This window comes from Gopherus evgoodei, chromosome 18, assembly GCF_007399415.2.
Source record: "Gopherus evgoodei ecotype Sinaloan lineage chromosome 18, rGopEvg1_v1.p, whole genome shotgun sequence".
Lineage (NCBI taxonomy): Eukaryota > Metazoa > Chordata > Testudines > Testudinidae > Gopherus > Gopherus evgoodei.
The window spans coordinates 4,036,942-4,063,182 of NC_044339.1; the positions used below are offsets into that span (position 1 = coordinate 4,036,942).

Consider the following 26,241-nt stretch of genomic DNA (forward strand, 5'->3'; position numbering starts at 1 on the left):
AGCAGATGCAGAAGAGTGAGGGCCCACCTAGAGTGTGCATCTCCAGCGCAGCAGGGTGCTGGGCTCAGAGAACATGGCAGCTGCACTCTGCACAGTCTAAGGATGTTTTACGGAAAAAACTCCCCCATAGAGTCCACCCTGCAGGTGTGCTCTGGACCACCCCCGGAGCCGTGTGGGATTTAGCCCGGAGGGCCACTCCCTCCCCATCAGCTGCAGAAGAAACGCTGGCCCTGGGCCTCAGGAGAAGCTTTGCAAGAACTTTCCAGCCTCTCCCAGAGGGCGCCCCGCTCCCTGCACCCCAGCCCGGGCTCGCCGCAGGAGGGATCGCCTCGAGAGCTTGGCTTCTTCTGCCCAGCGTCCACCCACTGCCTCTCGCTCCCAGCCAGCCCTTGCCCTGCTCCGTGTCCACCCGGGACAGGGAGCAGCGCAGCGACCTTCGCGGCTCTGCCCAGGCGGCGGTGGCTATAACACGGGGTGTGCCTGCAGCCTGCCCCGCGCCGGAGCCGAGCTCTGTTTAGGCAGCACGAGCCTGGGGGAAAGGGAGCGCGGAGCGTGGATGGATGCACCTTATGGGGGCCGGGGGGGGGGCTCTCTGAAACCCAGAAAGCCAATTGGCTTCTAGGCTGTGACGGGAAGTTTGCTCCCGCCCCCCATGCAGCTTGCCTGGGTGGACGCGAGCAAGAGTGTGGAAAGTGCAGCCGGCTGGGCTGGGCTGGGCTGGGCTCTGCCGAAGCCCCGACGCCAGCGCCCGCAGGAGCCCGGCCGGGCGGCCTGCCCCGTCCCCACCCTACCCCCGCCGCGCTGCGGACCATGGCCCGGCCGCCCCCGCTCTCCCTGCTCCTCGCCATCGCCGCCTGTGCCGCGGCCGCCACCAGCGAAGGTAGGAGCCCGGGTGGCCCGGCGCGGGGCGGGCGGGTCTGCGGCGGGGCAGGGGCAGAGGCAGGGGCCGGGCTGGGACCGCGCGCTCCGCCGGGCGCCCCTGTCCGGGCAGCGCCGGGCGCCCGACTGCCCGAGTTCTGCGCTCCCGCCGCGCAGGGCGGCGCAACTTCAGCGCAGGGCAAGAGGACTTGGTGGCACATGCCAAGGGCCTGCGGCCCGGGCCGGGCCCTGTGCGGGCAGCCGGGCCGGGCCGAGCAGCCGGAATCGCGGCGTTCTCCGCTGCCGCGCTACATACAGCCCAGACGGGAGCGGCCGGACAGTGGGGCTGGGGCGCTCAGGGATGGTGCGGGCCGTGCAGACCGGCACCTCCGGGGGTACGCGGACAGAGGGAGTGACAGAAACTTCTAGCGTGGCCAGCTGGGAGCCTCCAGGTGCCCTCCAGCGCAAGTCCCCCGTCCAGCCCTGCCCGGCCCCCCTGGGCGCTGGCTGCCCGCCCCCCCTGGGCGCTGGCAGTAGCATTCCTGCTGCCTCTTTCCAGGGCGCCAGACGTCCCTCACCAGACCTGTGCAGGCAGATGCTTTTCAGTATTGTCAGAGAGTTCTCGCTGCCCACCTTGCTACCAACACACTGGCGGTGCCTTTCCTGCTGCCTCTGTCCCCTGCAGCCCTGGCATCCTTGCACCATCTCTGACTCTCCAGCTGCTATCGCCCCCACAGCACTGACCGCAGGGTCTGGGCTGCCTTTCCCTGACAGCCTCACTGCCCCGTCTTCCCCAGCCTTTCTCCCCAGTCCCTGCTGCCCCATCTGCCAGCCTCACCTGGCGCCATCTGCACCCTGGGAGCAGTGTTTCTCCCCATTCCCTTTGGTCCAGAACTCGTCTAGCCTTGCTGCCCGATTCCCTCATCCCCATGCCCATCTTTCCACCCCTCAGCCCGTCACACCTCTGTCCCTGGCCCCCCTGCGGCCCAGCTGATTTCTTACTTCTCCCTGCGGCTGGGCCAGTTTCTCCTTGCGGTAGAGGAGTCCCAGCAGTGGAGCCCAGTGCTACCTTTCTCCTGTTCCTCGAAGGTGGTGCTTTAAAGTGGGCTGGGAAAAAGTGCACAGAGGAGGGTGGATCACTCATAACCTGGGAGCTGCAGCCTGGGTCAGATAGTGCCCTGTGCCCTCCCCCCGGCTCCATTTCTAGTTACATTGTTTGCTGGGTGTGTGACCCTTTGCCCCCCACCGTCACCGACACACTTTGGAGCTCCCTGCCCCCAGAGCCCCTGCCAGCTCCTGTTACACAGAGCTACTGGCTGTGCTGTCCCTGCCCTCTCAGCAGCCAGCGAGTCCGGGCAGCCCTGCGGCTGCACTGCCTAGTGCTGAGCACCTCAGCTAACCCTGCTCCGGACAGAGCATCTCAGCTACCAGGCAGTGGAAGCCAGAGAAGCTGCTCTCCTTGTGCTTCTGGGAACGTTCCCGTTTGCTGATTTCAGTAACCGCACAGGGAGGAGAGTGAGGCAGGGGCTGGAAATTCAGCTGCCTCTAGACTGTGCTGGCTGGAACCCAGTTTAGCATGGAGGGAGGAGATTAGGTCTCTCGGGGCACGGACCCATGCAGCCTGCCCCATGGGAAAGGGCCTCTGGAGAGGAGGCAGCGCTGGATGTGCTGGAGTCCGGCTGTGGTGCAGGGGAGGTACACGGCTGCTGCTGGAGTTCTTCCCCGCATATCGCCCTCGCCAACACCGCTGTGGGTCTGGGCCCCCCAGCAGTCATGGACGTTGTCACCAGCTCACCCTGGGGGGGTCAGTCACTGTCTTGCTCAGATAACAATGTGCAAGCCCTGTATCAACAGGGTCCTGTCACCCTGGCCTTGTGGCTCAACCTGGGGCTGGGCTGCCCTCCCCCTGAGCCTCACCCTCCCAGGCTCTCATGCCTAGGGGGTCGGATGTGTGTGAGAGCCCAAGCTGCAGCTGGAGCCGCACTGTCCACAAGGCCCTTTTCCATGTGCTAGCTTGCGCCCTGCTAGCGAGAGTCTCTCCCAGGGCTGCAGTGTCACCATACCCTTACCGGGCTTCAGCTGACCCCTCGTTGCCCCAGGGGTGGCCTGTGCGCAGGGGCCCTCACCCTGCTGTGCCCACGGGGCAGCTCAGCTCTTAGCAGAGTCACTGCTGAGCCCAGCACCACACAAATGGCTCCCGGCTGGCAGGTGTTTGAAGAAGCTCCAGTGGAGACAGCTGTGTGCTGGGCTGGGTTCCCCAGCTGGGAGGGCTTCCTGCGTCCCTGCCAGACTAACTGTCTCATGGCCAAGTGAACTCTCCCGCAGCCCAGCCTCACTCATCCCTTTGCCCACGTTCATCCCCTGGCCCCATGTGCCCTTCTTCCCACACCGCAGATCTCGCAGCGCTGCTGGCTGCCCGGCTGCTCAGACAGAGGCAACCCCCGACCCTTTGGTCAGATACAGAGGTACCAGGAGTCGAGGCCATTGGCAGGCTTCTCGCTCACTCTGCTAACTTCTCTGGGACCAGTGACTGGGTTCTGATCCAGCAGGGACCGACCTGACATCTTCCCTTGTCCTCAGACCCCAGACCCTCGCCCCAAACCCCACCGCTTGTTTGCAGCTTTGAAATGGTGGGAGAGCTCTGATTTGTGGCTGTGGGGCTCACGCTGGAGAATGCTGGACTGTGGGGACTGGGCTATGCACGGCTCACGGGTTGGGGAGATATGCTGCTGGGCAGCGCGGTGTCTGTGATGTCAGTGGTCAGCGATATGGGAGTGGTGCAGAGGAATGCCAGGCAGGGTTAGGTCTGTGTTGGCAGGGTCAGACTGGACAGTACATTGTCAGTGGTGTTGGGAAAATACCGGGCAGAGCTGTCTGTGGGACCATGGCAATATCAGTGTCTGTCGTTCCAGGGTTCTGCTGATCAGTGTCTTGTTAGCGGTGCTGGGGATACACTGGGCACCAATTGGTGCTGCGATATGCTTGGTAGCTGAGTGTGATTGATGCCAGGGTGACGTGGGTCAGGGAAATGTCCATGTTACTAGATTTATGCTGGGGCAGAGATGTGTCAGTGGTGCCTGGGTAAGAGCTGGCAGCAATGGCTGTGTTGCCAGAATCATAGCAGGCAATAAATGGAGTGCCAGGGGCTGGCGTAATGTCAGGGTTACACTGGGCTGGAATGTGACTGCGGTTCTGGAACTACAATGGACAGAGCTATGTCAGTCTTTTCAGATTATATTGAGCACGTATGTGCCCATGATGCCAGGGATATGACGGTCTGGGATGCAGGGGATACAACGTGCCTTGATGTGTCTTGGATGCCTGGCCATAGATGAGCCTGTGATGCCCAGTGTATGATGGGTACCCATGGCGCTGTGGTTATATGAGGCTGGGGTACAACCGTGGTGGCACAGTTAAATTCAGCTCTGGTTATACTGAGTGAGAATCTGTTCCTGGTGCCAGGGTAGTTGAGGGCAGGGATGTGACAGCTGTGCTGCCTGCACACAGGGAAGCAGTGTATCCATGGTGCCAGAGCTACAAAGAGCAGGGATGTGTCTGTGGAGCTGGAAGGGCACTGGGCAGTGGTGGGTTCATGGGGCCATGTCTGTGCCTGACAGTGCTATGTCCTGCCCCCCATGGTTATGGCAGGCATTGACGTGTGTGTGGCACTCATGATACACAGGGCAGGCATGTGTGTGGAGCCAGCATTATGCTTGGTGTGGGGTGGGTTATACTGGGCAGGAGTAGTTCCTTGGGGCAGGGTTATACTGGGCGGGGTCAGTTCCCTGGGGTGGGGTTATACTGGGCAGGGGTTAGTTTCCTGGAATAGGGGTAGTTCCCCTGAGCAGGGTTATATTGGGCGTGGTAGATCCCTGGAGCAGATTTATACTGGGTAGGCGTACTTCCCTGGAGCAGGGTCATATTGGGCGGGGGTATTTTCCTGGCATGGGAGTAGTTCCCTGGGTGGGGGTAGTTCCCCGGAGTGGGGTTATCCTGGGCAGGGGTAGTTCCCTGCAGCAGGGTTATACTGGGCGGGGGTACTTCCCTGGAATGGGGTTATTAGGCTGGGGTAGGTCTATTAGGGTTGGATTGTTCTAGAGAGGGACAATTTTGCGGCTGGGTTTTTACTGCCCACATTTTGCAGCTCAAAGCCCTCATGTGTCCCCTTTCAGGCCCCCCGCCCAACCCCATCATCCTGCCTCTCAGTCATAGGCAGGGGCGCTGGAACAGTTGCTATAGTGGGGGTGCTGAGAGCCAATGGGCCAAACTGTAAGCCCTGGATTGAATGGAAACCACTTCCCAGCAGGGGGCGCAGCAGTGGCATGGTTTCCAACCATCCCTGAGTGACCAACCCGCTGGGCACCAGTGGGCACCCTGGCGTCACTGCCCCTGTGTGCACTGCATGAGGGGTGAATTGTTCAGAGTCCGAGTTGATTTTATTCTGAGCACTAGAACCTGGTGTAAATCCAGAAAGTGGAAAGTGCAGCTGCAGGACAGAGAGTCCTTCTCAGTCACATCTGCATCAGTTGGTTTAATGTGTCGCATTGGGTGTGTGCGTGCAGAGAGTCTTGGGTGTGTTTGTGTGTGTAAGATGGAGAAGCTGCCCCTGTCTGTTCTTCCTTCCATTCCACCAAAACCTAACAACTTCTTTCTTTCCAAAGGGATTTAACAAGAGCTCAATTCTCCACCGGCAGGTTCCTTCCCCATGCGCTCAAGAATTCTGCTTAGGTATGAGGACCCAATCTTGCAAAGACTGACAGTCGTGTGTAACTTTATGTCTGTCAGTAGTTTCCCTAGCTAGATCTTTGCAGGACTAGGGCTCTCGGATGTGTGTTGGGCGCAGGGGTGGCTCTCTGTATTTTGCCGCCTCAAGCATGGCAGTCAGGCAGCCTTCAGCGGCGCGCCTGTGGGAGGTCCACCAGTAACGCGGATTCAGCGGTGTGCCTGCGGGAGGTCCGTCGGTAACGCGGATTTGGTGGTGCGCCTGCGGGAAGTCCTCTGGTCCCATGCCTTTGGCGTACCCGCCACCAAATTGCCACCGAAACCGTGGGACCGACGGACCTCCCGCAGGCAAGCTGCCAAAGGCAGCCTGACCGCTGCCCTCACAGCGCCCGGCACGCTGCCCCCAGTGGCTTGCCGCCCCAGGCACACGCTTGGTGCGCTGGTGCCTGGAGCCACCCTTGGTTGTGGGAAGGGAGTGCTGATATTGCTTGTTCGGTGATGAACTTCAAACAAGCTATTTGGAGAAGGCAAATTCTTTTTCTGTTGTGTTGTAGGAAATTCTGACATTTTGAAAAATAATTTTTGTTCCAAAACAGAACTAAAAGCGAAATTTTCCCACAGAGCAAAAATTCTGAAAAATATTGATTCAGCATCATAGACCCATAACGTTTTAATAAAATAAAATCTTCTGTTTGGATAATATAATATAATTAATAAACTGTCAAAATGAAGTGAATCAAAACAATAAAGCTGAAATGAAACATTTGAAACGTTAAGCTTCAGTAAGATAAAACCTTTTCAAAATGAAATGACAGTTGCAAGATTAATCGTGACTTTTTTCTATCAAACATTTCCTCAATAATGACATGTTCCTACCAAATATTTTGATTTTGACAAATTTGCATGTTCATATGGAAAATTGTTCTGTCAGATTTTCAACCCCTTCTACTTCCAGTGTTTCCTCTGGCCTGAGAGCTACCAGCAGCCCTGCATTCTTCCTCTCAAGCTTAGGAAAGATCTGTCAGAGCAGTGGAGTCTTTCAAACCACCAGAGGTGTTTAAAGTGCTACCTCCATAGGCATGAATGTGTTTGTAATACCTCTGCATCCCCTGTGACTTTGTGGAGGGTATTATTATTATATGTCTGTTTGTGTAGTTGATTGTGTGCCACATACGTGTGTCTGTGTCACTCATCACATTTCTTGTGGGACATCCCATGCATGCTTCCCATTGCGACAGGGAGTGATTGATAGGTGGTCCTAAATGGAACCTCTCGGCATCTCTGTGCAAGGGAAGCAGCTCCATTTAAGCTGCCTAGCTTTCTCCTCCATCTGCTCCGATTGCAGCCTGGAGCATGTTTACCCATTGCAGACTCTGCTGATGGATAAGCAAGGTGCTAACTGCTCAATTTGGAGATCACTGCACCCCAACAGAGCCCAATGGCAGAGGATGGTGCTGCAGGAACAATGGTCATTAGGCTGTGCAGACCACTCTGTGCCCAAGTGGCTTGATTGTCCAGGGATCCTGGGTTGCCAACCTGGGCTCACAGAGTCCCTGATTTTTTTAGACCTTCCCATGCAGTATCAGGATTCGGTGATGTTACATATTTATGTTGCTTTGGACATAACCATAACACCCTCCCTGTGCAAGGAACCAGGAGTGACCAGGATAGTGTAAAAGACAAATAAACAGGAAAGCTGAGAGTCCACTAAAGCTTGTAGGGAAAAGATACAGGTAGCCAGTGATCAGAATGAGTTAATGCAGCCAATGGGGGAATGAGGGCATTTATCAAATATATAAGGGGAAAAGGAAACATGATGGAGACAGGACAGCACTAGATCCATTGATAAAAGAGGAAGAGGAAGAAATTAATGATCACTCTAAAATAGCTGAGATACCAAATTTGTTTGAAAATCTATCTTCAGGCAGAAAAAGAGGGGAAAGTAATTTGCTCAATTAGTGAGTGCGGAAGAGCCTGTAAAAATAAGTATTGACAAAGAATATAGGCCCTATTATCATCTGGTTTTAATCAGAAATCCCCATTGATATCAATGAGTGCTTCAAATCTGCAGTCTGCTTCAAAACTCTTAGCGTAATCACACCCTAGTTGAGGAAGCATTTGTATAATCTGAACATGCACAAATTAGCTGTACGGGATTAAATGCATGCCTGGGTATTTAGAGAAGCAGCAGATAAGTTTATTGTGTTACTGATACTCAGTGTTGTTGGAGCCGTGTTGGTCCTAGGATGTTAGAGAGACAAGTTGGATGAGATAATATCTTTTATTGGACCCACTTCTTCTTGTGGGGAGAGAGACAAGCTTTTGAGCTCTTCTTCAGGTCTGGGAAATGTGCTCAGAGTGTCACAGTTAAATACAAGGTGGAACAGATTGTTCAGCATAAGTAGTTAACACACATTTCAAGGGACCTTTCGAGGCGAAGTGGCCCAGTCACACCCCTCCAGTCATAGGGGAGAAGAGAAAGGGGGGAGGAGAACAAGACAAAATGCTACAGATAACGATTTCTGAAAAATTAAGAAAAGTAGTGAGATGCCAGGAGTTAGAGAATAGCAAATACAGGTACCAGTCTTCAAAGAAGAAGGGGAGAGTGATCCTGGTAATTCTCATTGAACAAATCTAACTTGTAAAAGAGAGAGAGGAGGAAACCCCCTAGACATCTAGCAGAGGGATTATCCGAATTACCTAATGGGTTTTGCTTGCAGGAGCAGATTTTCAAAAGTGTTCAGCCCCAGATTTGTAAGTGGTCAGCTCCTTCGCACAACTGGGGTCATATTTTCAAAAGAGCTTAGCGTTCAGTGTTCTTCTGAAAACTTGGCTCTTTATTGTGGTGCCTAAATGGGAGCATAGTGCGGCCCACAGCTTAATGGAGAGATCATTTCACGGACTCCTCTCTCCCCTCCTAATCTTCCCGTTGTAATCTCATTAATGGGCTCTGTGCTCAAATAGAAAACAAGGCAAAATTCATCCGATAATTTATTCAGTGTGCATTATTTTGTCAGTCCTGCTTCCAGCGGTGATGAGGGAGCAATCATTCGCCTAGTAAATATCTGAAAGAGAGAGGGAATGGCTTTTACGGCTGGAATGCTTTGAGGATGCTACGGTCAGTTTTAGCATTTAGGAACAGGGAAAATAACAAAGATTTTCTTCATGTAGATCATTAGAGATGAATGAACAGTGCAGAAGGGACTTGTGAATATTTGAATAAAAAACGTGAATTGGCTTGGGCAAAATTTGCAAACCCCTTTCTTTGTTTTCTGTGAACGCTTGCATGAGTGATTATTTTGTTGTTTGCTGTTTACGAGAATGTCGGTGGAAAGCAGAGACTGGTGTGATTATATGGGGGTGCCAAAGGGTTCATGCTGGAATGGGGTCTGAGCACATCTTGAAAGCTCTTTAATTTCTCCTGTTAATAGTATTTTCTAGAGCTGGTTCAAAACTGAAACAAATGTTTACAAAATTTTTGAAGATATTTTCATCTTGCAGAATTCAAAATGGACCTAGTTTTTGAGATTTTTTTTCACAGTTTTTGTTTTATCGAAATAATTATTACAATTTGCTGTATACTGAAAATCTAGTTTTTGGTAAATGACAAATGTGAATAACTATTTTAATAAATATAAACATATATAATAATAAATATAAATTTAAATCAACCTTGAAGACAAATTAAATTTGTTACCAAAAGTGTTCTATTTATTGGTTACCGAAACCCCAGTTTTCAATAAATAAAACGTGAATAACCATTTTGATAATGAATTCAATCATTCAATAGAATTTCTTTTTAAATTAACATGAACATTTTTGCAAAAAAATCCTAAAAATTGTTGTGTTGACATTTTTTACAAAAATTGCCAGTTACAAATTTATTTTTCAGAGGAAAAAATCCTTTCCATTGAAAAAATTTCAACGAGTTCTAAAAATTCCAACCTATGGGTAGAAACGCCCCGATGGGGTGACCACCACAGGGTGACAAATCGGACTATGAATACCACATAGCACAGCGTTAAAGGTGTAATCAAAGCAAAAAGTGAGCAAACCCCAAACGGCCTGAATCATGTCCACAAGACGTGTCCTTCGGATGATGATGACTAACAAACACATTTGAAAAAATCTAAATTTCTCAGTGAACAATCCACAGAGGAGGAGAGAGACTGAGGTGTGTGGGCTGATCATAGGATTACTATGAGCTAGCAGTGTGAAGTGTCTGTGAAAAAGGCAAATATGTTCCTAGGATATATCAGACGAGGCATTTCCAGTAGAGATAGAGAAGTATTAACACCATTGCACGTGTCACTGGTAAAACCACCTTTGGAATACTGTGTACAGTTCCAGTCACTCATGTTCCCCCATTCCACAGGGACCCAGGTCTCCCTCGGCTGGAGAATCTCCCCTCTCTTTTATCCACATAGCACGTGAGCCTGACCACCAGGAGTTATGTTCTCAGGGGACTCTCCTGTGCTTTGCCGTATAGGAACATATTCCCTGTGAGCTCAGTCACAGCACCATTTGCCCGGCCGCCCCTCCTCCTGGGGCACCACTGGGATACGCTGCTACAGAAATTTGGGGCTCCTGAAACAAAGACTGCTGAAATGCAGTTTCAGCGGTTCATAAAAGTGTAACATGATTTTTGTTTCCCTAAGTTAAATGGTTTAGCTGAAACATACAGGGCCAAATTCACCTCTCTGAGTAAATTACCATTAACATCATTGAAGGTTGAATTTCTTGCACCAGTACTGAATTTGGCTTGCAACCTCCACATCTGTAGACTAGAGGCAGGAGAAAAATTGCTGGATTATAGCAGGTATAAAAGGGCCAGGGCTTCTATGTGTGGGTTGGGTGCAATGTTAGAAGGAGTGCTGAGAGATCTGTGTGTATGCAAAGCTAATAGCTGTGAGCAGTATGGGAAGTTACCGGGAACAACCTGTTGGGAAAATTGGTCTTGGGCAAGAACTCTGGGCATTGTGAATAATTTGTGAAGTACTGCACATGCAAAGTGCAAAGAGCAGTAGCTCTAAGAAATTCTACTGTGGGATGCATCCATAGTAGGGACATATTGGGACAACCTGAAAACATGCCAGCTTGTCCTTCTCATGGGGATCTGGGCAGAAGGACCAGGCAGGCATCACCCCTAAAACAGAACCACGGAAACGCATTTAACAGCTGTGGTCGTGCAGGATGAGCCACTTTCTGCCACATCTTTTGCCAGGATCCTGACACGGCAACTGTACAGATTACAGAAACTGCTGTGCACGCTTGATAATGTACATACAGATTGTGTGTAGTAGTAACACCGAACCACGTGGCATAAGAACCTGGATCAGACAGAATTCAAGCAGGGCCTGTGCCTGCTATAGCAATGACTTCTGAAAGACTGGGTATGAACATGTCCAGGAAATGTAAATCGCAGCCCAGCAACGTGGCTCTGAAAACATGGATGTCGCACTTTTGCAAAGTGGCCACAGAGTTTGATTGCCTCCAAGTGGATACCAGGCATCAGCAAGTCCAAACAAAGCCAGTAGGAGCCTGTGGGACTCCTCTGAAAATCCGGTGCCAGGACCCAGATCCTCAAAGGTATTTAGGCGCCTAATTCCTACTGTGTCCAGTGAGAGTTAGGTGCCTTGAATATGTTTGAAGATCTGATCCTAGGTGTCTCAGGCTTGGACATCCAAAAATGGAGGCATCCCAGATCACTCATCACTCTTACACCTTTGGCCATTCAACACAGTGCTCCAAAATCCAGGGGAAAGTGCAGCATCAGTGCCAGGTGACAAATGTAGCAGTATTGCCATCAGGCAGGAGAGGAATGAGAGAATAAAGGGAGCTGGTTGGGAGCTGACCTGATCATAGACCCAGAGCACTGATGCACTAAGGCTGAGATTTCCAAAGCAGCCCAAGGGAGTGATGAGCCCAAATCCCATGGGAGTTAGGCACCTTGGAAAAGCCTCATCTCTGTATTGCTTGGGATCAACCAGCAAGAGGTTTGGTTAAAAGAATTTAAGGCAAACCTGTTCAGTTCAGAGACAGACCTCTCCGAATCCTGACAAGGCAGAGCGTGCATACGGAGAGATGCTGCCAATCAGTAACTCAAGGACCTAGGGGAGAAAAAGGTTTTCAGTCTCCCTGGTAGTTTTTAGTGCGTGGGCTGCACCAAAACCAACGGCAGAGGATGAGTTTTGTGGGGATTGTCACCGAAGAGAGGGTCCTGCTTAGAGGGAAATCAATACTCCATCTCCACCCCCACCCCCGGACTGAGCAACGAGAGCAGATGGAAAAACTGACCAGTAATGGGCCCAATCCTGCAAATGCTGATAGATGAAACTCCGCAGCTGAGTGACCCCACTGGCACTACTCAAGTAACCTTCCACACGTGTAGGTTTGCAGGAGAAGCCTTGAGATTTGACAGGCTTGCCAGCAGATGGTGCTGGACAGTAAAGCTGAACTGCACTTTGTTATTAATATAAAGATATTTCCAGTAAAACAGGATCCCCAGTGGTGCAGGTCATGCAAGGAGTGTTCTCCTTCCCGCCACTCCACCATCCTGGACCAGGGGTCACACCTTATCTGGCAGATCCCCATGCCATCGGAGGAAGGAGAACCGAGCAGATGGTGGTAGAAATTATTCTCACACTCTGGAGTGGATAAATACCACACTTGTGCTCAGCGTATTTGCAAATCTATCATTTGTATTTGTGCAAAGGGGTGACGTTGAAATGAGTGCTTCTCAGCCAAACCTACAAAATGCCCCCAAAATGAATCTCGTTCCGGGCGGGAAGGGATTGATTTCAAAGGGGTTTCCAATGTGGGTGTTTCCGATTTTTCTCAAGACACCTGGGGCTCGACTTTCCCATGTTCTGAGACCCCACCGCTCCCCCAGACTTTGGCAGGCGCTGGGGGGGTCAGCATGACTGATGACACACAGGACTGGTGTCTTCTCTTGGGCACCAAAAATCTGTGGCCCCTTTTGAAAACATTGTCTGCATGAGCATGATGCAGAGGGGCAGCAAGAACTGCTGAAGGATCAGGGCCGGCTCCAGGTTTTCTACCACCTCAAGCGGCGAGAAAAAAAAAAAGCCGCGGCAGCACCACTCCATTCTTCAGCGACAATTCTGCGGCTGGTCCTTCGCTCCGAGAGGGAGTGAGGAACCCGCCGCTGAAGACCCGGACCTGCTGCCCCAATAGCGGCTGGAAGGTCACCCCTTGGTATTGGCCACGCTAAGCATCTGCTTCTTTAACTGGTGCCTGGAGCCGGCCCTGCGAAGGATGGACAAAGAGCAGAGCGAAGGCTGAGCATTTGCTTGGAATATTTTCAGCAGAACTTTACCAGAAAACCAAACAGTGTGTAACTCATGGTGCTGGCAGGCAGAGAGTCTCTGAATGGGACAGAGCTGAATGTTGTCAAAGAGCCACGCACAGCCCAGAGCTGGCCTGGCTCTGTTAGAAAAGAGAGAAGTGGGATCATCCCAGTGGAGCTGAGAGTAAAGCAAACACGGCTCATTTTTCAAGCTAGTGCTCTCCCTGCATTCAGTGGGACTGGGGAGCCCGCGTGCCTGGGAGGAGCTGTCTGTGCTCTCACTAGCGAGAACTCCCTCTTCTTGCTAGTGCACGACTCTTAGGGTGAGATGCTGCCCTGTGCAGCTCCAAGCGCCTTTCTCCTGGCGAGCTCAGTGGCAGATGCTGCTTATCAAGAGTTTTCATAATCACTTAAAGGAGCCACTCCTGAGAGCACCCAGGGCTCTTTCATCTTTTCTGACTTTCAACCAGGCGTCATCCAGTGCTCTGGGTCTCTGCTGGCCCTCTGCCCTGTGGGGCCTGCATCCCCCTCACACAGCATAGTCAGCAAGAGGAACACCACATGGCAGCTCAGCTCCTGATCAGCACCTCACTGGGGCAGTCTCTGCTCCCATATTTCACAGGCACTGGATCCAATGACCTGAGTCAGGAGATTCCCCTGGGGAAGCAGAGGAGATCCACTCCCCATTCCTGCTAGCCGCTTCCCTTGTCCCCGGCTCAGCCTCTCTCCTGCCCCCTTCCCTCCCTAGCTCTGAGCCGTTCCCTCTTGTGGCTCAACTTTACAGGTTTGGCCAGACATGAATCTCATTCTCTGGGCTCCTGCCCCAACAGATTCAGTCCCCAACGCAGGCCTCCTCCCTTCTGCTCTCCCCTCAGGAGCCTGCCTGGACCCACATAACTATCTCCCAGGGCCATGCTCCCAGAGTGCAGGGCTGTTACCTCCATCCACCCATCCTCCTTCCCAGTGGCCTGCTGCTGGGCTCTACCATCACAAAGCGCTGCCCATCCCACGGGTACTAGCCCTGTCCTCTCCCTACTGATGGGGCAATTGCAGCAGCAACTCCTCTGCTCACTGGCACTCTCAGCAGCTCTTCCCTCTCTGGCTCCATCTGCTCCCACAACGCCTGTCCTCTCCCATGGCTCCCAAGGATTCCTGCTCCTTCCCCTCATCTCATGCCCCTGGGCCTTGAACAGCTCCATGGAGCTGCTAGTTTCACCTCCAGCCCACTGGGTTTTCCCACTCGCTCCTCAGCCTCCTGAACGTACAACAACCGTAGCCCTTCTCCAGATTCCCGCACTCGCCAGCCAGGGGCACGCTGACAAGCTAGTTGGGCAGGGGAAGGAGCAGGCCCCTGACATAGGGGGAACTTGCACTCCTACCTGAGAGCTGGGGAGCAATCGGACAAGATATTTGTGCAGATGTTGGTCAAGCCCTTCCCAGAGTCCGCATGCTCCTTTCAGGCCCCTTGTGGCTGTTATTCAGCGTTCTGATCCTGTTGTGTTTGCCAGGCTCCAGCAGTGCGCCGGGCAGCATCCAGCTGGTCCCGACCTACAGCTGCTGGAGCCCCTCTCGTCTGCAAAGAGCCGTGTTCACAGGCCAGCGAAAGGATTTGCAATGTCTTGCTCTGGCTAGAGTGCTGGCAGCAGGATTCAAACCCAGGCCCTCTGGAGCTCAATGGAGGGGACTTGGCTGTCGGAGTTTGAAGGCCAGCTCTAGTACTGCTCTGTAGCAGGCTCCTCCGTCTCTCAATATGGCCCAGTTGCCACTAGAGGGGGACAGAGCGCTGCCTGGAGTTGGTGGCGGTGATTTATTTGTCATTCATTATTCTCCTGGTGAAAAATAAAACTCCAAGGAGTGCTGTGGCTGCTACGGGGTAGACCTGGTTTGCAAAGTTGCTGTGAAGCTGTAGCTCTTGTTGCAGGCAGTAATGGCCTGGGGTGCTCAGCACCTGTCTTGATCAGGCCCATTGGGAGGTGATTAACTTCAGGCATCCAAGTTTGGACATCGTGGTCAGTAAGAAGTGCATGTGATACAGCCAACCAGGCTGGAGGCTGTAACTGGTGTGGACACATGATCCACTGCAAAATCACGACTAACGAACAATTCGGAGCCATTCGTGGGTTGTTCCTGGACAGGACAAACTCCATATTCCAGTAATACCAATGCTCCCAGTTTTATTGTGAGTTTCTCAGGGTTTGATCTGATTTTTTCTTAAATCCTGGAGTTGTGAGAATTTCATCTTTCTTTTCAAGAGAAGGTACATTTCTAGGCCTCATGGTTGTGGTGAAAAGCTTGAAAGTGTGGCACCCCTAGAGAACAGAAGGCCAAGAAGAAGACCCAACATTTTATTATTGTTTAAAATCTGTTGGTTTTTAAGCCAGTCTGATAATGTTTTGAGGCCGGATTCATGGTGTTTGAAGGTTTGCGGGGTTGGCCACTCTGCTGATTCACTGATTAAATGGTTGGCTATAGATACCTGGCCACACCTGTCTCTTGAAAATACTGGTTCAGTCTATGGGAAAAGCATGCCACTTCCTGCCCATTCCCCATAGATTCCAAGGCCAGAATCATAGAATATCAGGGTTGGAAGGGACCTCAGAAAGTATCTAGTCCAACCCCCTGCTCAAAGCAGGACCAATTTCCGGACAGATTTTTACCTCAGTTCCCTAAATGGCCCTCTCAAGGATTGAACTCACAACCCTGGGTTTAGCAGGCCAATGCTCAAACCACTTAACTATCCCTCCCCCATAAAGGGGGGACTATTGTGATCATTCTGTCCAACCATCTGGAACTCTCCCACCATAATTCCTGCTGGAATAAGAGCAGATACTTTAGAAAAAAATCCAATCTTGACTCAAAAAAGGCCAGTTGTAGAGAGGCCGTGACTCTGATGCTTGCTTTCTGCTCTGGTTTATTCATGGATCCAGTAGTGGGGAGAACCCAGAACATGGAGGAGTTGGGAGCCCTGATTGCCGAGGGTGCCCAAGGAAGGGAGCTCAGTTCTACCGCTCTGCTGTTTGAGTAGGTTAGTAATTGAGAGGCAGAGAACAGACGTGTCGGGAAAACACGGCAAAGAGTTGAATTATCAATGCAAAAGGCGTTGTTCCAGGGATGGAGCCTGGCTGGGGAATCTTAGGAGGCCTTTGAAGTTCTAATGGTGAAGAATTGAAGCCCAAGGGGACAGGGCTGGTCCCACTGACCCTTCCTCTCCATGTGTGTGCAACCGAGATGTCTGCCTGGGAGGGAGAGGATCTAATCATTGGGCTGGGGACTGCAGCAGGTTAACAATTAGTGAGGGATCTTGGAGCTCCTCTTGCTCCCTTGCCGCTCTTGAATATGCCTAGAAACGTTTTGGATGAAAGGAGCCCCTTATGAGGCATCTGGCATGACCTTCTGCACTGGGGCAGGGCTGACTGCGCCATCTCTGTGCTGTCCCCGCTAGCTGTGGGTCTAGTGCAGCTCCCCTGCAGAGGTGCAGGTCTTGTCCTATGTTCTTTTTCCCACTGGGAACCCAGGAGCAAGGCTTGGTGGGAGGTATTTTCTGTGCTTCTTGTGGGCTTTAGTTCTGTGCCTTTCATTAACGCCAGTGGGTGTTGTGTGGCTGAGTCACCCCTCACCACGGTGAGCAATTTCCCTTAACTGGACTGTTTAGTCTTCTATGTTTCAATTAATCCAGCTTCCTGACACGCTACCTATAGGCAGCATGTCTAGTGGTTAGAGCAAAGGAATCCATGTCAAGAGAGCTGACCTCTGTCCCTATCCAAGCCAATGTCTCACTGTGTCACTTTGGGTAAGACACTCAGCACCCCCGCCTCAGTTTCCCCACATGTAAAGTAGGGATAAGGCTGTTTACTCACTCTTACGAGCCACAGATTAAGTGTAAAATATAATCACTATTACAATGACAAGTAAAACCAGTCAGATTTCTGCAGACTGGGCCAGTCACATCATGTCCTGCCGCACGTCTATGGGGTTGTGAGCCTCATTTTTATGCCATAAGAACAGGGTATCTGCTTCCATACATGAGCACATGGTGTGGAGACTGCATCCTTAGGGCTAGATGGGAACTACACGTGTCCAATAGCCGTTTATTTTCTAATAACGTAAATGCTCGTTATCTCTCCCCCTGCACACGGGGACCTGGGTACGCAGCTCCGGATGGGTCCTAGATTGGACAGAATGTAGCTGCTTCGTTTCCTGCCACTGCCCAAGGCATGGTGCCGCAGGAGGCTTCCACTGCAAGAGCCATGCAGCACAAGCAGAGGCTGCCAGGCATACATGGAACCTGAACCCTGGATCTTAGCAGGCTTCCAAAGCCTTCCATGTCTCTCACGGTGTGATCTGAGGCTGTGTCTTTGCTGGCCTAGGGAGCTGTTTTCAAACACAGTGGCCGATTTCCACGTGGTGGATCCCAGCAGGGCCTACGCTAGCAGCGACCTCCCTGCTGCCTGACCGGCGAGTAAGCGTGTTGCCGAGGGTGCAGGTAGCCTGCTGCACCATTCCAAGGAGGAAATCTCCTGCGCCCAGCCCCTTGCTGGGCAAATTACCCAGGGCAATTAGGCAGAAAATCTTACAATTAACAATAACAAATAACAGTGGATGTGAGATCTCGGAGGTAATTACTGTGTGCTGAGGGCAAGGCAGCTCTTTGGCAGTCTGTGCAGCGCCTCACTGGGAGCATAGGGCCTCATCCTGCTGCCGAGCCAATGAAACCCTGGAAATTCTTTCCAATTGTTCTGCTAAGATTAATAAATGGCTCCAAAGCCCCTAATTTGCTCTGTCAGGAGCGTGATGCCCGGGCCTGTCGCAGTCAGCTCGCTTCCCCGCTACCTGCCTCTGCCACTCGTTCCCTGAGCTGTAATAGTAAGTGAAGGTGGTGCTGTTCCTCTGGCTGCATGGGCAGCGCTGCATGGAGCCCGCCCTTGCTAGAGGAGAATGCCCTGCGTGCTGGAGTCTCCGTCCTGGCCTTGAGGGAGCCCAGCAGCGGCGGGTTCAGCTGTGGTGTTTATTGTTTGTATTCCAGTTCCCAGAGTCCCCAGCCAGGATCAGGCCCGGCTGCTGCCCAGGTCTGGTCTCCACACCACTTTTGTGCCAACTGAATTATTTCACTTAGGGCTGTGATTTTCTACTGACATAGTGAAATAAGTGCAACCCCCAGTGTGGACACAAGTATGTTGGTGCAAAGGAGCCTGATCCTGGGGAGGCGAGAAGGATCAGGGTGGACGCTTGGCAGCTGTCTGATGACATAGTCAGTGGCCCAAGGTCCCTGCTTCTGTGCCTGCAGGTGCCGGCTGATATTTTGAGCTGCCTCTGCAAAGCCTTGCAATTGGGGTGGCCACACTGGAGCGCACACTCTGGCCAATGTGCCTTGGGGCCATGCCTTTCTAATTGCTGGCAACCGGACCCCTGAGGTCCTGCCCCACCTCTTCCCCAAGGCCCGGCCCCTGCCCCACCTGTTTCCTCGAGGCCATGCCCCCTTTTCTGCCTCTTCCCCCAAGGTCTCGCCCCTGTTGCTTACACCTCTCTCCCCTCTCCCACCCCTCCCCTTGCTGGATTGTCTCCACCTCTCTCCCACCACAGCTGGGCTCCCTCTGCTCAGGGAGCTGCTGCAGCCTGACAAGGAGCCGGCCTGCAGGTAGAAGGTGGCCCCGGCTGAGCAGGGGCTGGTGTGGGTTAATGACCCGGTGCCTCCCCCGGCCCATGGTAACCAGACTGTTGGTGTCCAGTCAGTGCATCTGACTGGACAGTGCCAGGTCCCCTTTTCGACTTAACTTTCCAATTTAAAAAAACCAGACACCTGGCATCCCTAACTGGCACCCGGGCAAAGAAGCCAAAAACCAGACTGTCCGGCTAAAACCCGAATGCGTGACAGCTCTACCCAGAGTCTGGGTACCCTCCTGCAAAGCAGGGCTGCAGACACCCCTATCTAGGGAGTCAGTATCTGGCCTTTCTGAGCACCTTTCCCCTGCCTGCCACATCGCAGAGCAAGCTCGAGCCAGCAGCGTTTCACCCACATGCTTACGGTGTCTGCTACCAAGGGGCTGTTGAGCTGGTGGTGGGCGGTGCTGAGGTGTGTTGCTGTGCTGTGCGGAGGTAGAGGCCTGATGCTGGCGAGGTGCAGGGAGGGTTACAGGCCATTGCAGGGGTGGCTCCATGCCGGAGGGCTAAGAGATCGTCCAAGCCAAAGATCAAGCAGTAGCGAAGCAGGGAGAGGCTGGAGAGAGCAGGTGGGAGGGTCGATTGCTGGTCGATAGGAGCAATGGAAGGTCAGTTTGACCTGCTTCTGATACAAGGCTGAGCCTGCCGAGAGACTCCGGGAATCCGCAATCTCCTCTTTGCCTTACAAGCATTATTGACTGAAGCGTCCAGGGAAACAAACCAGATGCAGAGCATTTCTAGGGCAGGCGTGCGCTTCCTGCAGCCACCGTGCCTGTGGCTAATTCTGAGCAGTTGCTGAACTGCTGGGCACATCAGTATGGGACTAATGGGAGCCGAGCGTATCAGATTGCAGCCGGCAGGCAGCTCCCCCCTCTCTGCTTTTATTCCATGCTGGCTTCCTCTCTGTTCTCCCCGAAGACATTGAACTGGCTTAAATAGAAAACTCTTGAGAGTATTTAAAGACATCCTTGTCCCTCCCCCTGGCCTAAGCAGCTTTCCTCTCCCTGGATTGATTTGTCTGGTTCTCCTCCTTAAGCTAGATTCCCCGTGGGAGGAGGGCATTAGAAGGGGTGACTTTGATGGCACTCCTCATGCAGCCTCTCCCCTGCAGTCTGTTCGTGGGAACCCCAATCTCTCGTGTGGTGTTGGCAGAGGCATGTTGGGGGCTGCTTTGGGCTGGACAGCAGGGCAACATTTGGTCTGCAGACTTCAAACCCCAATCACGCCATGCATGAAGTGAGTTGAAAGGGCTCAGCTGAGCCTCCAGAAGATGATGAGCTGCCAGCCCAGCAAGGTGAGTGCTGCACTGGGCCAAGGCAGGCTCAGGAAAACGTGTCAAGTCCTTCCCCTCCTCTCCTGGCCCCTCCTGCTCTCTGTCATCTCCCACCTCCCATTTCCTCAGGAGGGGCTGATACATGGGAGTGCCAATGTGCTGGACGGTGCATGGATCCTTGTGCAGAGGACCCTGGTCTGCAGCAGTTTGCAGAGCCTGGCTGAGCACACAGCTCCCTGTTAGCAGAACAACACCAGGGCAAGAGCCCTGTCCCTCCCCAGCCCAGCAAGGGACCTGCACTACAAACTCTCAGTGACTCCAGGCAAGAAGAGCCCCTGCAAATTGGCCTGTTCCCCTTAGTCATCTGCTCCCTGTCTGTGAGCAGAGTTACAGCCACGGACCCCAGTGCCCCAAAGGTGAGACCCTCAGCAGGGATCCTGACACAAGGAAGAAAGGAGAGCAGCAGAATATGGACCCTGGACTTCAGAAAAACAGACTTTGACTCCCTCAGGATCTCCTGGGAGAATAAAATGAGGGGGAAAGGAGTCCAGGAGAGCTGGCTGTATTTTAAAGAATCCTTCTTGAGGGTGCAGGACAAACCATCCCGATATGTAGGAAGAATAGTAAGTATGGCAGGCCACCAGCTTGGCTTAACAGTGAAATCCTTGCTGATCTTAAACACAAAAAAGAAGCTTACAAGAAGTGGAAGACTGGACAGATGACCAGGGAGGAGTATAGAAATATTGCTGAGGCATGCAGGAGTGAAATCCGGAAGGCCAAATCACACTTGGAGTTGCAGCTAGCAAGAGATGTTAAGGGTAACAAGAAGGGTTTCTTCAGGTATGTTAGCAACAAGAAGGTGGTCAAGGAAAGTGTGAGCCCCTTACTGAATGAGGGAGGCAACCTAGTGACAGCAGCAAAGCTTTTGATACCGTCCCCCCCCCAGTATTCTTGCCAGCAAGTTAAAGAAGTATGTGCTGAATCAATAAGGTGGATAGAAAGCTGGCTAGATTGTCGGGCTCAACAGGTAGTGATCAAGGGCTCCATGTCTAGCTGGCAGCCGGTATCAAGCTGAGTGTCCTAAGGGTCGGTTCTGGGGCCGGTTTTGTTCAATATCTTCATTAATGATCTGGAGGATGGCGTGGACTGCACCCTCAGCAAGTTTACAGATGACACTAAATTGGGAGGAGTGGTAGATACGATGGAGGGTAGGGATAGGATACAGAGGGACCTGGACAAATTAGAGGATTGGGCCAAAAGAAACCTGATGAGGTTCAACAAGGACAAGTACAGAGTCCTGCACTTAGGACGGAAGAATCCCATGCATTGCTACAGAGTAGGGACTGAGTGGCTAGGCAGCAGTTCTGCAGAAAAGGACCTAGGGGTTACAGTGGAAGAGAAGTTGGATATGAGTCAACAGTGTGCCCTTGTTGCTAAGAAGGCTAATCACATCTTGGGCTGTATAAGTAGGGGCTTGAGCCTACTATTCAACATTGATGAGGCCTCATCTGGAGTACCGTGTCCAGTTTTGGGACCCACACTACAAAAAGGATGTGGAAAAATTGGAAAGAATCCAGCATAGGGCAACAAAAATGATTAGGGGGCTGGAGCACATGACTTACGAGGAGAGGCTGAGGGAACTGGGATTGTTTAGTCTGCAGAAGAGAAGAATGAAGGGGGATTTGATAGCTGCTTTCAACTACCTGAAAGGGGGTTCCAGAGAGGATGGATCTAGACTGTTCTCAGTGGTAGCAGATGACAGAACAAGGAGTAATGGTCTCAAGTTGCAGTGGGGGTAGTTTAGGTTGAACATTAGGAAAAGCTTTTTCACTAGGAGGGTGGTGAAGCACTGAAATGGGTTTCCTAGGGAGGTGGTGGAATCTCCTTCCTTGGAGGTTTTAAGGTCCGGCTCAACAAAGCCCTGGCTGGGATGATTTATTTGGGGATTGGCCTTGCTTTGAGCAGGGGTTTGGACTAGATGACCTCCTGAGGTCCCTTCCAACCCTGATATTCTGTGATTCTAATCAGGTGCAAGGTGCTGCCCTGTGCAGGGATGGTGAGGGACAGGGCAGACCAAACAGGAATCGGACCCACCGCACCCTTTCCGCACACTCACAGCTCCCCTAAAGATCTGTCACACTAGCTTCACCTCTGGTTTGCTCTGCAATCACCATTCACTTCTCCCAGCTCTGCACTGTCCCCTCCTGTAGGAGATAAGAGGGGAGAGGTGCTGGGAGAGGAGTCCGGGGGCATTTGTCCCCTCTGCCGACATCCCACCACTTTATACCTCTAGAACAAAGACTGCAGGATGGGGGGCTCTCTCCTGGGAAGCAGGGACTCTGAAAAGGATTGGGGGGTGTGTGCATACTCAGCTGAACACAAGCTCCCAATGCGACTGTGTGACCAAATGGGCTAACATGATTATGGGATGCAAGAACAGGGGACTCTCGATTAGGAGCACAGAGGTCATTTTATCTCTCTGTTTGGCATTGATGTGACTGCTGCTGGGATCCTGTGTCCAGTTCTGGTGCCCACAGTTCAAGGAGGATGTGGCTATATTAGAGCTGGTTTAGCAAAGAGCTGCACGAATGATTAAAGGATTAGAAAACCAGCCTTAGAGTGACAGACTCAAGGAGATCCATCTACTTAGCTTAACAAAGAGAAGCTTAAGGGGTGACTTGGTCACAGTGTGCAAGTGCCCCCATGGGGAATAAATATTTAAAAATGGCTCTTCCATCTAGCAGAGAAAGGTCTAACATGATCCAATGGCTGGAAGTTGGAGCTGGAAAATTTGAGGTTGGAAATAAGACGTACATTTTTGACAGGGTAAACAGCCATTGGAACAATTTTCCAAGGGTTGTGGAGGATTCTCCATCACTGAAAATTTTTAAATGAAGACTGGACATTGTTCTACAAGATCTGCTCTAGGAATTATTCTGGGGAAGTTCTCTGGTCTGAGTTATAAGGGAGGTCAGAGTAGGTGATCTCAGTGGTTTCTTCTGGCCTTGGAATCCATGAAGCTACGAGTGTTGGTCAGTGGTTCTCAGACTTTTGTAGTGGTGAAACCTTTCGCCCACTAAGCCTGAGTGCAATCGCCCTTATCAATCAAAAACACTTTTTTTTTTATATTTAACACCATTATAAATGCTGAAGGTGAAGCAGGGTTTGGGGTGGAGGCTGACAGCTCGTGACCCCCCAGGTCATAACCTTGCAACCCCCTAAGGGGTCCCGACCCCCAGTTTGAAGTGTAGGTGGATATGGGAGCACACAGTACTCCTGAGGGCATTCTGCACCAATACAGTAAACCTGGGGTAGGCAATCTATGTGACGTGTGCCAGAGGCGGCACACAAGCTGATTTTCAGTGGCACTCAGCGCCTGGGTCCTGGCCACTGGTCCCTGGGGCTCTGCATTTTAATTTCGTTTTAAATGAAGCTTCTTAACATTTAAAAAATCTTATTTACTTTGCAAACAGCAATAATTTAGTTATATTATAGACTTATAGAAAGAGACCTTCTAAAAATGTTAAAATGTATCACTGGCACACAAAACCTTAAATTAGAGTGATTAAGTGAAGACTCGGCACACCACTTCTGAAAGGTTGCCGACCCCTGCAATAAATATTTTGTGCACAATATTTTAAAATCTGCAAAATTCTGCAAATTTTATTTGTCAAATCAATGTCGAGGCTCCAGCATGGCCTTGGAGAGCACAGGCCACTGGCTGCACAGGGTGGGAGATCATTGCACAGCTCCCCTCAGGACACAGACTCAGCGATGAGGCTGCATCCAGCCCAGACAGGGGAGGACAGGGCCGGCCCCTCTGTGCCACGTGCACCAGGTGTGGGCCGGCAGACTCAGCCCAGCAGGATCCATGTGTGGAGGGGATCTAGGGGTCGGTTGAGAGGGTTCTGTGTGGGGCAATCTGGGTGTGTGGGGGATCTGGGTGCACAGAGGCTTGTTGGGGAGTTCTGGGTGCAATGGTAAAGGGAATCTGCAGGAGGGTCCAGATGCTGGGGGAGTGGGACTCAGTGGGGTGGGGATCCAGGTGCAGCTGGTTGGGGCTCAGTGAGGTGAGGATCTGGGTGCAGGTGGCTCGTCAGGGTGGTCCAGGTGCAGGGACAGTGGAGCTCATCAGGCTGGTTCTGAGTGTGGGGGTGAGGCTTGGCAGGAGGGTCTGGGTATGAGGGGGTCTGGGTGGATGGCGGAGTAGCTCCCTGTAGAGGGATCCCTCCCCCTTCAGCTGAGGAGTGATGGATGCAGGAAGTGGGAATGAGAGGGGAATTTGAGAGCTTCCTTCAGCTGGAGGAGAAATCTGGAAGTGGGTCTGACATGGGCCCCAGATGCTGTGTAGGGGAACAGGAAGTCCCGTCCTCCCCAACCCAGCTGGGACTAGTAGCTGATCCTGGCATGGGGTAGGAGCCACAAGCCAGGTCTTCCCCAGTTCTACCTCCTGCCTCACAGTGATTTACCTCTCTGCTGGCTGCCCTGGGTACCCAAAACACACTGCTGGAGGGAGTTGCATGTCTGCTCTTGTCGCTTCCCTTGTTTCTCCATCAGAAAGTCAGTTTTCTGTGGGAAAGCAAAGAAACTGCAGGGGACATAAATTCCAGATGTTCGCAGTGGTGCAGAATTCCCCCAGGAGTAACAGCCTCACGGTATAGGTGGGTGTGCTGTGGGGGGTAGGAGCACACGGCTTCACGGTGTAGCTTGGGGTGTGCTGTGGGGGGTGGGAGCCCACGGCCTCACGGTATAGCTTAGGGTGTGAGCGCACAGCTTCACGGTATAGCTTGGGGTGTGCTGTAGGGGGTGGGAGTGCACAGCTTCACGGTATAGCTTGGGGTGTGCTGCGGGGTGGGAGCACAGAGCCTCATGGTGTAGCTTGGAGTGTGCTGTGGGGTGGGAGCACACGGTCTCACGGTGTAGCTTGGAGTGTGCTGTGGGGTGGGAGCACACGGTTTCACGGTGTAGCTTGGAGTGTGCTGTGGGGTGGGAGCACACAGTCTCACGGTGTAGCTTGGAGTGTGCCGTGGGGTGGGAGCACATGGTCTCACGGTGTAGCTTGGGGTGTGCTGTGGGGTGGGAGCACACGGTCTCATGGTGTAGCTTGGGGTGTACTGTGGGTGGGAGCACAGAGCCTCATGGTGTAGCTTGGGTTGTGCTGTGGGGGGTAGGAGCACACGGCCTCACGGTGTAGCTTGGGTTGTGCTGTGGGGTGGGAGCACACGGCCTCACGGTGTAGCTTGGAGTGTGCTGTGGGGTGGGAGCACACGGTCTCACGGTGTAGCTTGGGTTGTGCTGTGGGGTGGGAGCACATGGTCTCACGGTGTAGCTTGGGGTGTGCTGTGGGGTGGGAGCACACGGTCTCATGGTGTAGCTTGGGGTGTACTGTGGGTGGGAGCACAGAGCCTCATGGTGTAGCTTGGGTTGTGCTGTGGGGGGTAGGAGCACACGGCCTCACGGTGTAGCTTGGGTTGTGCTGTGGGGTGGGAGCACACGGCCTCACGGTGTAGCTTGGAGTGTGCTGTGGGGTGGGAGCACACGGTCTCACGGTGTAGCTTGGGTTGTGCTGTGGGGTGGGAGCACATGGTCTCACGGTGTAGCTTGGAGTGTGCTGCTTTTCAGGCTGTTTGTGAAAGGTTAGCAGTTTTCTAATGCCTTTTTTACTCCCATGTTTTCCAGTGAACTTGCTGGACACAGCAATGATCCCCGGGGACTGGGGCTGGCTGACCTACCCGTCGCACGGGGTGAGTATGAGGCTATCGGCACACTGAAGAAACGGGGTCTTTGGGAACCAGCAGTGCATGTTGCCTGTGGCCCTTCTGGGCAGCTTCGGTGTAAATGGAAATGAGACAGCAGTGCCTTCTTCCTGGTGAACGTATAAGCCTCTTCAGCCTGCAGCCGAGCTTGGCAGAGTTTGCCTGAAGAGTCTGGGGCACAGCGCTGTTGCCCTGGGATGTCTCCTTGGCACGGGTGGGTGTCTGTGGTGAGGTGTTCTCAGGCCCTACTTGGCTATACTGGTTTGAGCATGCGCAAGAGTTGGAGTCTCCTTTGCTTGTTGTCTAGCACAACCCAGGAGGCTGGAGTTACACGGCAGTTTCTTACCAGCCTCAAGATTACCACAATTGGCACTAATGGAGCACCGGGTATTTGTGTGGCAGAAAACTGGTATTGTTAAAAGACAACTCTGTAAGATAGCACAGCTGGTGACACACCTCGACAGGCTATGAAAGGGCTGTAACTGCAAGCCACTGATTCCTACCTGCAGCTGGAAACAGCACAAACTGTTACCATGACGGCTACCCACAAGCAAGCCACCATTCAAACGCACCAACTGCCCTCCAAACATAGGCACACCTTCCCTTGCACCTCACATGGATGCACACAGTTCCCCATGTTCGACTTCCCCCACCCATGGACAGCA

At 52.5% G+C, this 26,241-nt stretch overlaps 1 protein-coding gene across 3 annotated transcripts in view; it reads left to right on the forward strand.

The window, feature by feature from the left end:
• The first annotated feature begins 807 nt into the window (after positions 1 to 807).
• Positions 808 to 26,241, forward strand: part of EPHA8 (EPH receptor A8) — a 124,428-nt gene continuing 98,994 nt past the window's right edge. For all 3 annotated transcript variants that reach the window (XM_030537444.1, XM_030537445.1, XM_030537448.1), the window contains exons 1-2: positions 808 to 880; positions 25,500 to 25,564. In XM_030537444.1, coding sequence (XP_030393304.1) covers positions 811 to 880; positions 25,500 to 25,564 — 135 coding nt within the window. In that variant the 5' untranslated portion in view covers positions 808 to 810. The remainder of the gene's footprint in view (positions 881 to 25,499; positions 25,565 to 26,241) is intronic.